Genomic DNA, 13,460 nt, shown 5'->3' with positions numbered 1-13,460 from the left:
ACATGCATATACTCACACACGCACACGCTGCCACGTGGAATTGTACCCTTTAGGGGTTTCCTTCTGTTTTAAAGCTGGGCCTTTTGTCTGAACCCTGGTCTAGTGGTCCTGATATTGGAAGGGCTTCTGTGTACTTTGTCTCTGAAGGTGCGAGGATGACGTGGACGAGTGTGAGCGAGAGGAGTGTGAGAATGGGGGTTCCTGCGTCAACCTGTTCGGCTCCTTCTTCTGCAACTGCACCCCAGGCTATGTGGGCCAGTACTGTGGCTTGCGTCCTGTGGTCGTGCCCAACATCCAAGCCGGCCACTCATACGTGGGCAAGGAGGAACTGATAGGTATTGCTGTGGTCCTCTTCGTCATCTTTACCCTGGTCGTGCTCTTCATCGTCTTTCGCAAGAAGGTCTTTCGAAAGAATTACTCGCGGAATAACATCACGCTCGTGCAGGACCCAGCCACAGCCGCGCTGCTGCACAAGAGCAATGGCATCCCATTCCGTAGCCTGCGTGCAGGGGACGGGCGCAATGTGTACCAGGAGGTGGGGCCCCCGCAGGTGCCAGTGCGCCCCATGGCCTACACACCCTGCTTCCAGAGCGACTCCAGGAGCAATATGGACAAGGGGCTGGATGCACTGGGTGGTGAGCCACAGGAGATGAGCACATTCCATCCAGAGTCTCCGCGCATCCTGACTGCACGTCGAGGTGTGGTGGTATGCAGCGTGGCCCCCAACCTCCCAGCTGTGTCTCCCTGCCGCTCAGACTGCGATTCCATCCGGAAGAATGGCTGGGACACAGGACCTGAAAGTAAGTGAGATGCAATAATGGGCGGGTGCGCTGGGAAGCCCCTGGGTCTCCACAGCTCAAGCCATGCTAACCTCTGAGAAGCGGGGAGGAAGGAAAGGCAGTCTCATGAAACAAGATGATGGAACACGGGCATTGGCTGGAGCCAGGTGGCTCTATTTCCCTCTCCCTTTGGCTTCCTGCAGCAAGATGCTAACCCCTGGGAAAAGACCTGGGGGTATAGGCCCTGGAGTGGGAAAGGGCTTGGTGTGCTGCATAGCAGAGTTGGTGTGGCTGGGATTGCCAAGCATCAAGCAGAAGGTGGGGTTTAGGGTCCACAGTAATGCAGGTTTGTAAGCAGGTGATTGATATGAGCCAGTTACAGTTTTAAAGACAGCTCTACAGACCCCGCAAGGGACTGATTAAGACTTAGAAGGGAGGCTGAGTCGGCAAAGCAGGTGACTGCTCCCTGCCCTGGCATCAGAGACACTAAAGCAGACTCCTGTCCCCTGACTTATGAGCAGGCTACACTCATTTGTTTCTGTAGTATGCTATACACGCCGAGGAGAGAGGATGGTGTGGGTTTCAGATGGTCCTACAGAGCAAGTTCAGACAAGGAAGTGAACCATGCTCCTGGACAAAGGGGCATTACTGAGGAATCCTTAACATTGAGTCAATTTCGGTAGGAAACTATTGGAGAGGGTCTCCTTGAATCAGGAAGCAGCAAGGTGGGTATTAAGGATGCATGCAGGGGTTGGGGAGGGGCAATCCAGAAGTCAAAGAGATGACAGTTGACTACCATCTGCATATTGTACAGTTGATGATGGAGGACGGTCAGCTCACTGAGGGGAAAGAGACAGTAGACTGGCTGGACCTCTGAAAGAAGCTTGGACATGCCAGTCTGAGGGCAGAGGACAGAATGGAAAACAAACTCTCCCTGGAAAGAAAGAGGAGGGGAAGAGAGGCGGCTTTTATTATAGAAGCCAAGCATGTCCATAAAGCTCCTAGTGTGAGGTGCTAGGAACTGACCAAGACAAAGGAAAAAATACGTGTGGGGGTAGACACCGTGATTTGATGAGAATGCAGAAGTAAAGCTGCCAGTGCTGTGTGTCTGCCATCTGCTTGTACTATCACAGCTAAATGGCTTATCCAACATGGGTACCGTTATCAGCTCCTGGAGAAGACTAGCTTGATGGAAGCAAAGGGCAGAGTCTGGGCTCTTAGTAGAACTGCTCCAGGAGCTCAGCAAAGAGGCAGAGCAGAGTATGAGAGAGAATCGCTCCATGGGAGGGGAGACGTAAGGTGAGGTATTTCTATTCTAATGCCATCTGCTGGGTCTGTCCTGTATTTTAACCATCCCCTGGGCTCTTAAGTGGAGTCAGGGATCATAACAATGCTGTGGAGAGCCCCCTTTTGATTGTTGTTGGTTTGTTTGCTTGTTTATTGGATCTCACGGTGTAGTACTACCTGCCTGGAACTTACTATGTAGACTAGGGCCTAGAACTCACTCACAGAGATCTGCCTGCCTCTGCCTCCCAAATCCTGGAATTAAATCTGTATGCTATCATGCCCAGGCAAAGCACTCCCTTTTATTTTAGAAATGAAGGGAGTTCTAAGTTAAAGGCAAAGCAAAGGACTTGCAGGTGTCATTGAGGCCACCAGGGCCAGCTGACCACCTGCATGTCCTCCAGTGTTCGGAGCTCAGTCATGCACACCTTGCTCTTTGCTGAAATACACCATTGTGTTTTGAGTTGTAGCTGTTGGGAAGTAAACCCCCCACTCTGGGGCTCTCGACACTTCTATCGGTTTATCTGAGGCTCTGGCTTCATCATCTGAAAGCAGGTGGAGAGCCCTTATGTTTGCCCTTGATGTTACTCTTTGTGCAGGGATCTGTGGCTGCAAAACCAAGTAACTGTTCCCTTCATCACAGCTCTGGGTCTCTGGACACTCACATTCCAAGATGGTCTGCAGTAGTTCTTGGAGGATATTTTTCATCAACACCTCATGACATGACAGCTTTATTTCCAGAATCCACCCCAAGCCAAAGCTCACATTTTCCCCTGAAGTATCATTGGATTTTATAGAACACGTTTCCTTCTTTGTTAAGTAAGGCACAGTTATAGCTAGCAAGACAGTTTCTGGGCAACTAATTCATTATGGACTTGACCACATCAAGATATGGTGCTTTTTTTGCTTTGTACATCTATCAAAGTAGAAGGGGTGTGTGTGAGTGTGTACATTTGTGTGTGTGTGCATTTGTGTGTGTGTGTGTGTGTGTGTGTGTGTGTGTGTGTGTGTGTGTGTGCAGGGGATCTGGCTATTTTTCTATAGCAGAGAGAGAGAGAGAGAGAGAGAGAGAGAGAGAGAGAGAGAGAGAACCACCAAGTGAATAAGGGAAAATTCACATCTGCCTGTCCTCTTACCAGACACAGGGCAGAGAACATTGGCAGCCCCAGGATGAAACACCACTGCCCTCTAGAAGGCAGAGCTGAAAATTCCACTTATCCCCAGAGATGGAAGCTGGAAGAAATATAACGGCTTTCTTGCCTATAAAATATTTATGCCCCTGTTTTAAAAGTAATCTCATTTAACCCGGTGTTGACACCACATCGGTCCATGTAAATGACATAAATTAAGTCTGAATGAAGAGCAAGTCCGCTCCTCCATCCCCATTTCCCTGCCTCCGTAGTCCTCACTCTGAGGCAGGAACACTTACTTTCAGCTGACAGCTATGCGGAAGCTCATTTACCACGGGTTAAGGGGTCCAAATCCATAATGTAAATCACTTGATTGACAGACCTTTGCCCCCTATGGCACAATCAATTTTCCATTGTGGAGCTAACTTATTTTCTCGAAGCAAATCAGAAAGCCTCTAAGAAAAAGGGATAGGAAGGGAGAGAGCCAGACTGAAAGATTACACGAGGCTGAGCGCTGTTTCTGCTTTCTCTTGCCTGTTCATGAAGACAAAGGGGCTGACGACCCGGGAGAGGTGACCTGCTTCACCAACAGTAACAAAGGCAGCAACTCCGAAGTTCAGTCCCTCAGCTCCTTCCAGTCGGATTCTGGCGATGACAATGGTAAGCACATTCCCTTCCCGGCGCTGGGGACAGCAGAAGAGGGGAAGGGGGACACGACTGCTATTGTTTCTTGGCCTGTATGTTGGCTCTTAACCATTTTTTACCCATTGTTGAGAGTCCTTGCCAGAGTTCCCAATGACAGGGCATTGGTCAGAGCAGGATCTACATCAGAGGGAGTGGACGACAGCTCCCTCTTTGATTTAGGTGGTGGCAGAATTGCCTCCTCCTCAACAGCAGACATCTATGATGATGTGTTCCCTTGCTGCTTGTACCCTCTCGCTCCCTGCTCTGCATTCAGCCACTGCATCATTAGAGATTACTTTGGAGACAGGGTGACTTTTCTGTAGAGCCAGTGATGTCTTTGTTCAATTGAATTTCCCTTCTAATCAATCATGTGGGGTCGTGGGATTTTGGAGAACTGATTAAAAACTATGACACAGATCCTTAGAAAAAATGTCTGTCTGCCCAGAATGCTGCACAAAGTCCCTGTGGCTCCCAGACTGCTTTGGTAACTCCGGATCTGGTGCATCCAGTTCCCAAGAGCCTGTGCAGATGGAGAAGGAGCTGATGTTTCTAACTAGGAAACCAGCTGTGGAGGATAAGAGGGAAGAGGAAGAAAAGTCCAACTAGCTAATGTTTGTCATGTGGTGCTAGAGCAAGAATCATTTCAGACGATCCTTGGGGCAGGCAGCCCCACCCGCGGCAGGCAGCCTACCCTAGCCAACACCTTAGGTTGCCTTTCCTGTTTACCAGCAGTTGGCAAAGAAAAATTAACACTTGCTAATTAATGTGATCTCTCAACACATGAACCCTTGCTAATCCACTGTGTGCTGAGTCCTGGGCCGGGTGTTCTGAGCAGAATGAAACTGACAGCACAGCCCCAGCCACCGAGCAAACAGGGAAAGTGACCCAAGAAGTAGTTAATGGACTACAACAGCTTGCTTTCTCAGATGGAGCCCAAACCTCTTCCACATGTTCCCCCAACATGAGCCACCCCTAAAGAAGTTTCAATGCAAGAGCTGGGAAAATGGCTCCATAGGCAAGAGCACTGTTCTGTACATAAGAACCTGAGTTAGAATCTCTAGCATCTACAAAAAATCATGTGGCAGCCAGGCGGTGGTGGCACACGCCTTTAATCCCAGCACTCGGGAGGCAGAGGCAGTTCAAGACCAGCCTGGGCTACAGAGTGAGTTCCAGGAAAGGTGCCAAAGCTACACAGAGAAACCCTGTCTCCAAAAACAAAAACAAAAACAAAAACAAAAAAATCATGTGGCACAGAGCAAACCCAAGCACTGGGGGAAAGAGACAGGCCAGTCAGCCAAGTCAACATTCCAAGTTTCCTGTCCACTGATAGAACTTGCCTCAAGGCAACAAGGCCGAGTGAGAGAGAAAAATACTTAGGCATTCTGCATTCTGCTCTGGCTTCCCTGTGTGATTGCACAGGCCCATCAACCTGTACACATGCATCTACTATGCACAAACACACATGCATAAGCACACACACATATACAAACAGACACACACACACACACACACACACACACACACACACACACACACACACACACACACACTGATGTATCTATCTGCTGGGATAACCAACCATGTAAATGTCTTCTGACCGTTGTCGAACCAAGGCACTGGCCTCTGACCCAGGTGTGCTTACTTCCTGCACCTCCCTTCTTCACCTCCGGCGAGAAGAAAAACTATAGCAACTTTGCATCTTCTGTTAAACACTGAGAACTTATCATTTCAGAGACCAGCAGTGGCTCCAGCCATAACGTCTGGCTGATGGCTCTCAAAGGCTCTGTAACTCTCTCGCCTACCCCTCCATGACCTGCATCTGGGCAGGTAGCACTGAGCCCTTTCATCTGAAGTCATGAGCATCTAAAGCCACTCTAATAGAACAGAGGTCTCCTTCACATACCCCAAGCCTCACGAGCAAGAGATAGGCTTCAGGTTGGTCTGGACCATCAGTGGCTTGTGTGAGGCCATAAGACTCATCAATTCAAAGAATCCTACACAATAGACACTGGATTCAGAACACATTGCTGACCAACAAGTGGTTCTCCCCAGGAACAGTCTTCCTCTGGGGCCTCTGAGAATACTAATGAGAAATCTCCAGGAGTTCCATGGGCCACCATCTTCCTGGTGTAATGTGACAGGCCATGGAGTGTGAAGAAATGACTCAGACATCCTTGAAAATCATGCTTTTTAGGAGTACATCCTCCTATCTTTCTGCTGTTTCCGTTCTGTTCCAACAGTCCCCAGGACTCAATATATGTGTCCTTTTGACACCTCAGGGACAGATTGTGGGAAGGCTGTGGGAGTTTATGTATAATGTCTTCATTATTGTTGTTATTGGTCATTAACATGTGTTTGAAATATGTGACTAACCAGAAACTGTCCTTCCCCTCCCTCCTGTCTTCTTCTCCTGCCAAAAGCATCCATAGTGACTGTCATTCAGCTTGTCAACAATGTAGTTGACTCTATAGAGAACGAAGGTATTTACTGTTATCTTTGGTTTTGATTTTTGTTTGTTTGTCCCCTCCTCTCATAGCATGTCTGTGTCCTTCTGGAAAGTTTGCTTCTGTGGTGCCCTATCTGGGGTTGACTATAATCAACAGAGAGGACAAGATAGTGGTGGTTTTAGATAAAATAATAGGGTTGGGAATTTAGCTCAATGATAGACAACTTGCCTAACTAGTCCAGACTGTAGATTTGTTCTCCAGCACCAGAAAAAAAAATCAAATTCAATGCCAGATGTATCTCTATGGATTGCAATAAACTTAATAATTTTAAGAGAAAAATCTAGTTCATATTTTTTAATATTTAGGTTCTCTTATCAAATCTCTTCAAAGTAAAGAATATTCATTTGCAATCCAGGTTAATCAGTCAATATTACATTCATTCTTGTATGTTTTGAATAGCTGCTGAGAGCTGTGGACACTTATAAAATCATCAGAAATGGAAATTTTATGGGGATTAATTTATATCAGGTAATTTTGTTAGTGCTTTAATAAAACTGTAACAAAATACAGATGGGATTTGTGTCTTACTTTCCTAAATAGCGATGGGGAGAATTTTAAAAAAAAAAAAAACTAAACTCAGTGTTAGGCCTTGGTTCCCTGGGAGAAGTTTTAAGGCTTCTGAAATACCTGCTTTGTCTCTCTTCACATGGCCTGGATGGCCAGGTTCACTTTTCACTTTGTGTTTGAACAGTGTCTGGTATGGACCAAGGACAGAACTACAACAGAGGTGACTCTGCCACCACCCAGGATACCAGCTCATTTCAGTGTTTCACACCTCTCCACTCACTCGTACCATGCCCCTTCCCCCACCCCCTCCGAGTCTCCCAATCTGAGTTTTGCATGTTCCAGGCATCTTGTGTGCTCAGTTCCACATGCATTCCTTTCCTGGCCTCATTCCCTGTGTGTGAAAGCCACCCATTCCCCTGCAAAGCTCCTTGCTTTGGGCAGTTCACAATACACTCTCTGCATCTCTCTGCCAGCATGCTACCAGCCTGGCCTTGTGCACAGCATGTGGATGGGAAAAGGGGTAGGGGTGGATATTGAGGATCCTGAGTCTGTGTTCCATCAGCATGCCTTTGTTGGCCATCTCTCTGGGCCTAGTGAGTATGAGTCTGCACTGGCCAGGTACCTTCTCTCTCTCCACGCCACAACATGGCTGGCCCCAGTGGGCCCTTATAGAGAGTTTGCATATGACCTTGGCTCTTGGGGTTTCCTAGGTGTTAGTAATGCATGGCAGGCCCATCCCTGCTCTCTGTCCGTCCCTGCCTCACCTCTAGTCTGCAGGTAGCTAATCATCTGGATTTCCTCTCACAGCCTATCATTGGGATACCTCTGACTGGATGCCTGGGGCACGGCTGTCTGACATCGAGGAAATGCCCAACTATGAGAGCCAAGATGGAGGGTCAGCACACCAGGGTAGCACACGGGAGTTGGAGAGCGACTACTACCTAGGTGGATATGACATTGACAGTGAATACCCGCCCCCTCACGAAGAAGAGTTCCTGAGTCAGGATCAGCTGCCCCCACCACTGCCTGAGGACTTCTCTGACCAGTATGAGGCACTGCCTCCCTCCCAGCCCACCTCACTAGCTGGCACCATGAGCCCAGACTGCAGGAGAAGGCCCCGGTTTCACCCCAGCCAGTACCTCCCTCCTCACCCGCTTCCCAACGAAACAGATTTGGGGGGCCCCGCCTCCAGCTGCGATTTTAGTACTTTTGCAGGAAGCATGAACCAGGGCGCAGAGGTCATGGGCCCAGCAGACAGCGTGTCTCTGTCCTTGCACAAATCCAGAGGCACCTCATCCTCGGATATGTCAGCCCGCTGTGGCTTGGACGATTCTGAGGTAGCCAGGAGTGACTACGAGAGCGCAGGCGAGCTCAACCTCGCCAACCTTCACATTCCCTTCATGGAAACACAGCACCAGACCCAGGTGTAGAGGACACCCATAGGTGCTGTGCCCTGACTGCTACAGCATGGAAGGAAATAAGATGCACTTGTGTCTGGATGGAGAGAAGAAGTCTGTGGAAATGTGCATTTTCTATGAGGAACACCTTCACAAGTCTTACTGTCACAAGCCAGCTTGACTCCCAGAGTGACAAGGAGAGGCTCAGAAATTGTTTTGGGGGGGAGGGGGAGCTGACAATCCTTGTTTGTGGGTACCTGTGTTTGTGGCTTGGAATGCAAAGACAAAGGGATGGGTTTACTAAGTCAAAGGGAGAACACAAATGGCTTTGAGCGTTACTGTGCCCCGGAAGGTATGAAAGCAAAGGTCCTTGCAGTATTAAACCCTGCCACCGCCAGGGGCATCGGTGCATGCGATTTTGAGCCAAGGAAGTGAAAATAGTAGTGATGTTTGTCAGAAAGTTAGTGTTCTAGATGAAAGAAAAGAGACGTGAATGTTAAACAAGAAGGTGGACGGAAGCCTTTAAAACCAACTCTATTTTTAAACAAGCTGTCCAATTTTCAGCTATAAAATTAGGTTTGAGTAACATGCCTAGTGTGCTCAGATTTTTTTTTTTCTTGTTTGTGTTAAGCATCTGGTATCATATAGTTGGGTTTGTGGTCTTCGAGAAAGATTCCAGGAAAGAGCAATAAGAGACTATCTAGACTCCAGTGGGTGGGTTGGGGGAGGTTAATGTTCAAACATTAGAAAGACTGTAACGACCTTGCTCTGTGTTTTCTGGCAAACAATCCTAGCCATATCTTGGTTCTAACATTGCTGCAGAAATAGGCCCCTGCTGGTATATTGCTCTCTAGAATGAGACATATTGGAAAGCCTAAGCAGAATTCACAGATTCAGAGAAGGGGGGATGTGAGCTTGTCAGAGGTGATCACAATTCTCACACTGAAGGTGAAAGTTGTGTGTGTTATTCTAAACTGGTAGTGGTATCACTATAAATATTCTTAGGTTTTTAAGAAAAAGGTGAGTAGTGATCATGTATAAATTAAATTGTGTGTGTGGGGGTGGGTGGGTGGATGCGTGTGTGCAAGTGTGTGTGCCTGTGTGCATGTGTGCATGTGAGGAGGGCCTAAGTATTGCTCTGAGTGTGCACTCACTGCAGCTGCTCTTGAGGGAAGCTGCCCCAAAGGGTTTAGGATTCAGTGCTGGAAACTGTGAGGTGAGCAAGCATTGCTCAGCCTCCTGGTTTCTCTGATCTTTAGCATTACAGAAACACCAAATGCCATATCTTACTCCAATTCAGTTACCCTTATTTTAGTACTGCCGTTTATATTAACTTAAAGCAAGTACTGTGATTTTTTTAAAGACTATTTTATAGTTTTCCAGAACTACTATTTGAAACTGTGTAACATTTGATTACACCCTGGGGTCTCCCTCCCATCTAATCTATGGCCTTTGGCCATCACTTTCCCGTGACAGAATGCTCATCCCACTGAGAATACAAAACCCCAACATTCCAAAGTTCAAGTCGGCAGTGGACTTAACTTTCCTCTTCCACTTTGATCAGCTGTGGCCACCGCCTGTGCAGTGAGCACGGCAAAGGAACGCGTATTTGCACATCTGCCTAGTGAGCAAATCTCTGTATGGATGGTTCCTGGTGTGTAAAGGGAGCTGTCTGGGATCTGCCTATCACCTCCTCCATTGTCTTTAATCCTCTTACTTCTCTAGAGGAGTCGGTGTTTCTGAACATCTGTCATTTTAAAAGATCCCTTCCATTCCCAGACTTCCTGAGTTAGAGGATATGCTTGTCTGGTTTCTCTGCTTTTCTCTTCCGTTCTCCAGGTTAGACTCACCCATGGAGGCATTCTCCACACTGTGGTCTTGAAATAAATGACTTTCACTAAGGCTGCTTTCAAGGATAAAGTCTTTAGTATTTTTCTTAGGTAAGAAGCACATTTGCAAGAATCGCAAAGAAAATGACAAACTAATGGTCCAGAATTGAATCACCGCTGTGCTCTAATAACACAACAGCATAAAACCATCAAAGGAAAACCAACAATTCATTTCTTGCCCCCAGGCAATATGAGATGAGATCCATGCCAATGAGTCACCAGTGCTTAGCCAGCATCTCTCCCAGAGAGACCGCCTGGCCAACCCTATAATGAAGGCATAAATAGAGCTAACAGCAGGCAGTTGCCGAGTCACTGAAGAAATCCCCGCCCACCCTCTCCTCTGACCTACATACCATACTTTTTTCTTTAGGACACCTTTCTGTTAAATTTCAGCAAAAGAGCTCTACAGACATTCCAGATGAGCACTGGGTCTATTGAGTTCTTCTCTTTTTAAAAAATTAGATTTCCTTACAGATTAGAAGGTGCGGTGCAGTGAGATCTACGTGCAACTAGGTGGCATGACCACAGTTCTAAAGAACTGGATCATTAAGATTTTCTAGGCTAGCCCCCATACTTCATAAGGGAAGAAGCATGCCCAGAGAGAGGAAGAGACTTGCCCAGGCTCACACAAAAGTTAACTCATTGACAAAAACTGCCACCTACCCACGCAGGCACTACTTCTCTTCTGTAATGTTGCACACCACTAAGCTGTCCTGAGCCGGCAGCTACTTCCTTCTACTGAACCCCTAACTTCCCGCTGTTCCTTCACTGAAATATGCAAGAAAACAAAACAAATAAAGACCATTTCTCCAGGACTCTGATGGGCCCAGAGATTTGGACATTCATCAAAATGCTGCTTTTGCCAAATGAATGTTTCTAGAATGGGGATGGAGTGAGCACGGAACTATATTCAGACTATAGTTGTCACTGGTAGTGAAACTGGTGGTGTGTAGCACACCCACTAGGTGTGTTTTCTGGGTTTAATGTTGCTGATTTCTTCTCATAAGCTCTGCCCACGATCTGTTCTTGTTCTGTCCACCACGATAGAAAATTAGCCAGTTAGTGAGTGTCTGTGTATCTGTTGGGAGTTGTGTTGCACATGTTCTGGTGAGTGTGAGAGAAGCTGTCAATCTTTGTCCCACTCAAAGCAGGAGCTGCAGGGCTATAAAGGATAGACAGTGTGCTTCATTTATTCCCTTCCTCTGAGAGTATTTTGCTGCTGAGCCTTATCCCATGCCTGCTTTCTATGTACCCCTATCCTGCCCACTCACAAAATGCAATGGGAAAGTCATAGCAATATATGTAGGTCAAGGCCATAATCTTAAATTTTAAGCTGTTAGAGTCACAGGAAGGCCTGGGCAGATTTACCTGGAACTGCCATAAGCAATCACTATCTCAGAACAAAGGGAAATGTTTCCTATTGGCCTTTTTCTGCTGACTCCCTAGTCACAGTGCTGTGTCTGCTTTGCAGAAGCTGAGAGAGCCAAACAAACAAAAAGAGAAAGATGGTCAGGACAAACCATGAAAGACCTGGTTAGATGAAGTAATTCAGGAAGATCTAGTGTTTGTGTTCTGTGGGTTGTCTGGCAGATGTCTGGCCTCCTCACTGCTGCAGACACTGGTCATGTGCTTAGATTTGGATGTCCTGTGCTTTATGGGACCTTGGGCTTCCAAGGGGCATTTCTTCAGTGCCATCTCTCCGTGTGGTCTGTGAGGAGGTGGTGTGTGTTCTTGTTAGTTTGTGTCTTGCAACCTTCAACTGCACATTGCTGATTCAGGCCCATCTCTTTGAGCTTCCGGTTGTATGTCACAGGGGGTTTAAAGTCGCCATGCATGGGTTTGACATCAGCGAACATTTAGCCAGATGGCTAAGACAGGAAAAAAATAAGGTATTTCTTTCCTTATGTATTAATGAAAAGCAATAATTACAAGTATGTAACAATACACAAAGGCCATAATTAGTCTCTTCCAGTGTTCAGGATGCACTAGAGAATTCTGTAGTCATTTGGAGTATGTTGGACCCATTAGAATGTCCTGTAGCACCCTTCAGCAAACAAATCCCTGAATTGCTCCTATTTCACAATTTTATGAGCCCATACTACTGGATTTCAGGAGTGACAGATGTGTCTGGAAATGGGGAGGGTTCTTGCAAAGCACTGTTACCAGAGACCATGTTGTACATTTGTCTGTTATAAACAGGCTGGTTTGTAAAAGATGTATGTTTTTGGTGTTTAAAATGTTTATAAAATTGTATATAGGTGGTTTCAATTTTCCAGGCATTTGTAGATACAGTATTTGATGCCTATCCGGATGCTTTAATTTGGAGGGTCAAATAGAATTCTTAGTCATCCACGTTGTTGTTCTGTAAACTTTTGAGGTACACCCACAAAAAAAGAGGACTTTAGATTTGAAAAAGATGTTTTTTATTCGTTTTGAAATGTATTGTGTCTTTCCTTTTATTCTGTTGTTTTCATTTAACTCTGTTTTCAAAAAATGTTTCTATTGGCTTTTTTTAAGATGAATGTGTTTTGCCCAGTTATTAAGCACTCGACCTTCATGCCATTTCCTAGACAGAACGAGCTGTCACTTCTTCACCTACACGCTCACCTCAGCTCTCACACACATCACCCAAAACTTATGCAAAGGAGAAAGCGGATAGTTCACTGAATCTTGTCCCTTACAGAAATGGATTGTTTCTGCATATGTTGCTGTTGGCGGTATTCAGTCTTGTGTTCTTTTTTAAAAAAAAAGAAGAAGAAAAGAAATGAAAGTAAAACAAAATGAAATAAAAGGACACAAAAATTATAGCCAAAAACTAAAACAAGAAAAAAAAATCTACCCAATGGTGTACAGGTTTGTAACTGCCAAATTTGATCATTAAAACAAATTTTCAAGTAAAAGGAAAAAAATAGTATGAAACTCTACTGCGTTGGCTCTTCTTAAGTGTCTCATCCCATCCATCTGACATGGCAAGTACTTTGGGAGCAAGTACTCTGCTAGGAAGACCCATCCAGCATGGCCTATGCCTCAAAGAGGGTCTCTGTTCTGAAGGAGAGGGTGTGGCTTCCTTTGTTTCAGCTCAGAGATTGTTTAAATGATATTCTGATACCCATATAGTAAAATCTTATGTCTTCCCAGGCATATGGTCTGTGGGCCTTTGCCTGATCAGAAGCATGAAATAGAGAATGCTGGAGGCCAGAGAGCAAAGGTCAGCAACTTCCATCTCAGCTGGAATCACTGAACCCAATCCCAGCTCTGCAAGGCAGGGCTCCATTTCCTGTCT

At 46.3% G+C, this 13,460-nt stretch overlaps 1 protein-coding gene across 9 annotated transcripts in view; it reads left to right on the top strand.

Annotated features, from left to right (window-relative positions):
• The window catches only part of Fat3 (FAT atypical cadherin 3), a 621,862-nt gene extending 609,169 nt beyond the window's left edge, over positions 1-12,693 (top strand). For 5 of the 9 annotated variants that reach the window (XM_052753008.1, XM_052752983.1, XM_052752989.1 and 2 more), the window contains 5 exons: positions 148-800; positions 3,740-3,853; positions 6,298-6,357; positions 7,076-7,111; positions 7,699-12,693. In XM_052753008.1, the coding sequence (XP_052608968.1) occupies positions 148-800; positions 3,740-3,853; positions 6,298-6,357; positions 7,076-7,111; positions 7,699-8,321 (1,486 nt within the window). In that variant the 3' untranslated portion in view covers positions 8,322-12,693. The remainder of the gene's footprint in view (positions 1-147; positions 801-3,739; positions 3,854-6,297; positions 6,358-7,075; positions 7,112-7,698) is intronic. The other 4 variants (XM_052753043.1, XM_052753051.1, XM_052753024.1 and 1 more) reach the window with 3 other exon arrangements.
• The last annotated feature ends 767 nt before the right edge of the window (positions 12,694-13,460 follow it).

The sequence above is a fragment of the Peromyscus californicus genome, unplaced genomic scaffold (assembly GCF_007827085.1).
Source record: "Peromyscus californicus insignis strain IS unplaced genomic scaffold, ASM782708v3 Scaffold_11__1_contigs__length_118956290, whole genome shotgun sequence".
Taxonomy (NCBI): Eukaryota; Metazoa; Chordata; class Mammalia; order Rodentia; family Cricetidae; genus Peromyscus; species Peromyscus californicus.
Note: the sequence above shows the minus strand (reverse complement) of the source record. Positions and strands in the feature narration are given on the sequence as shown.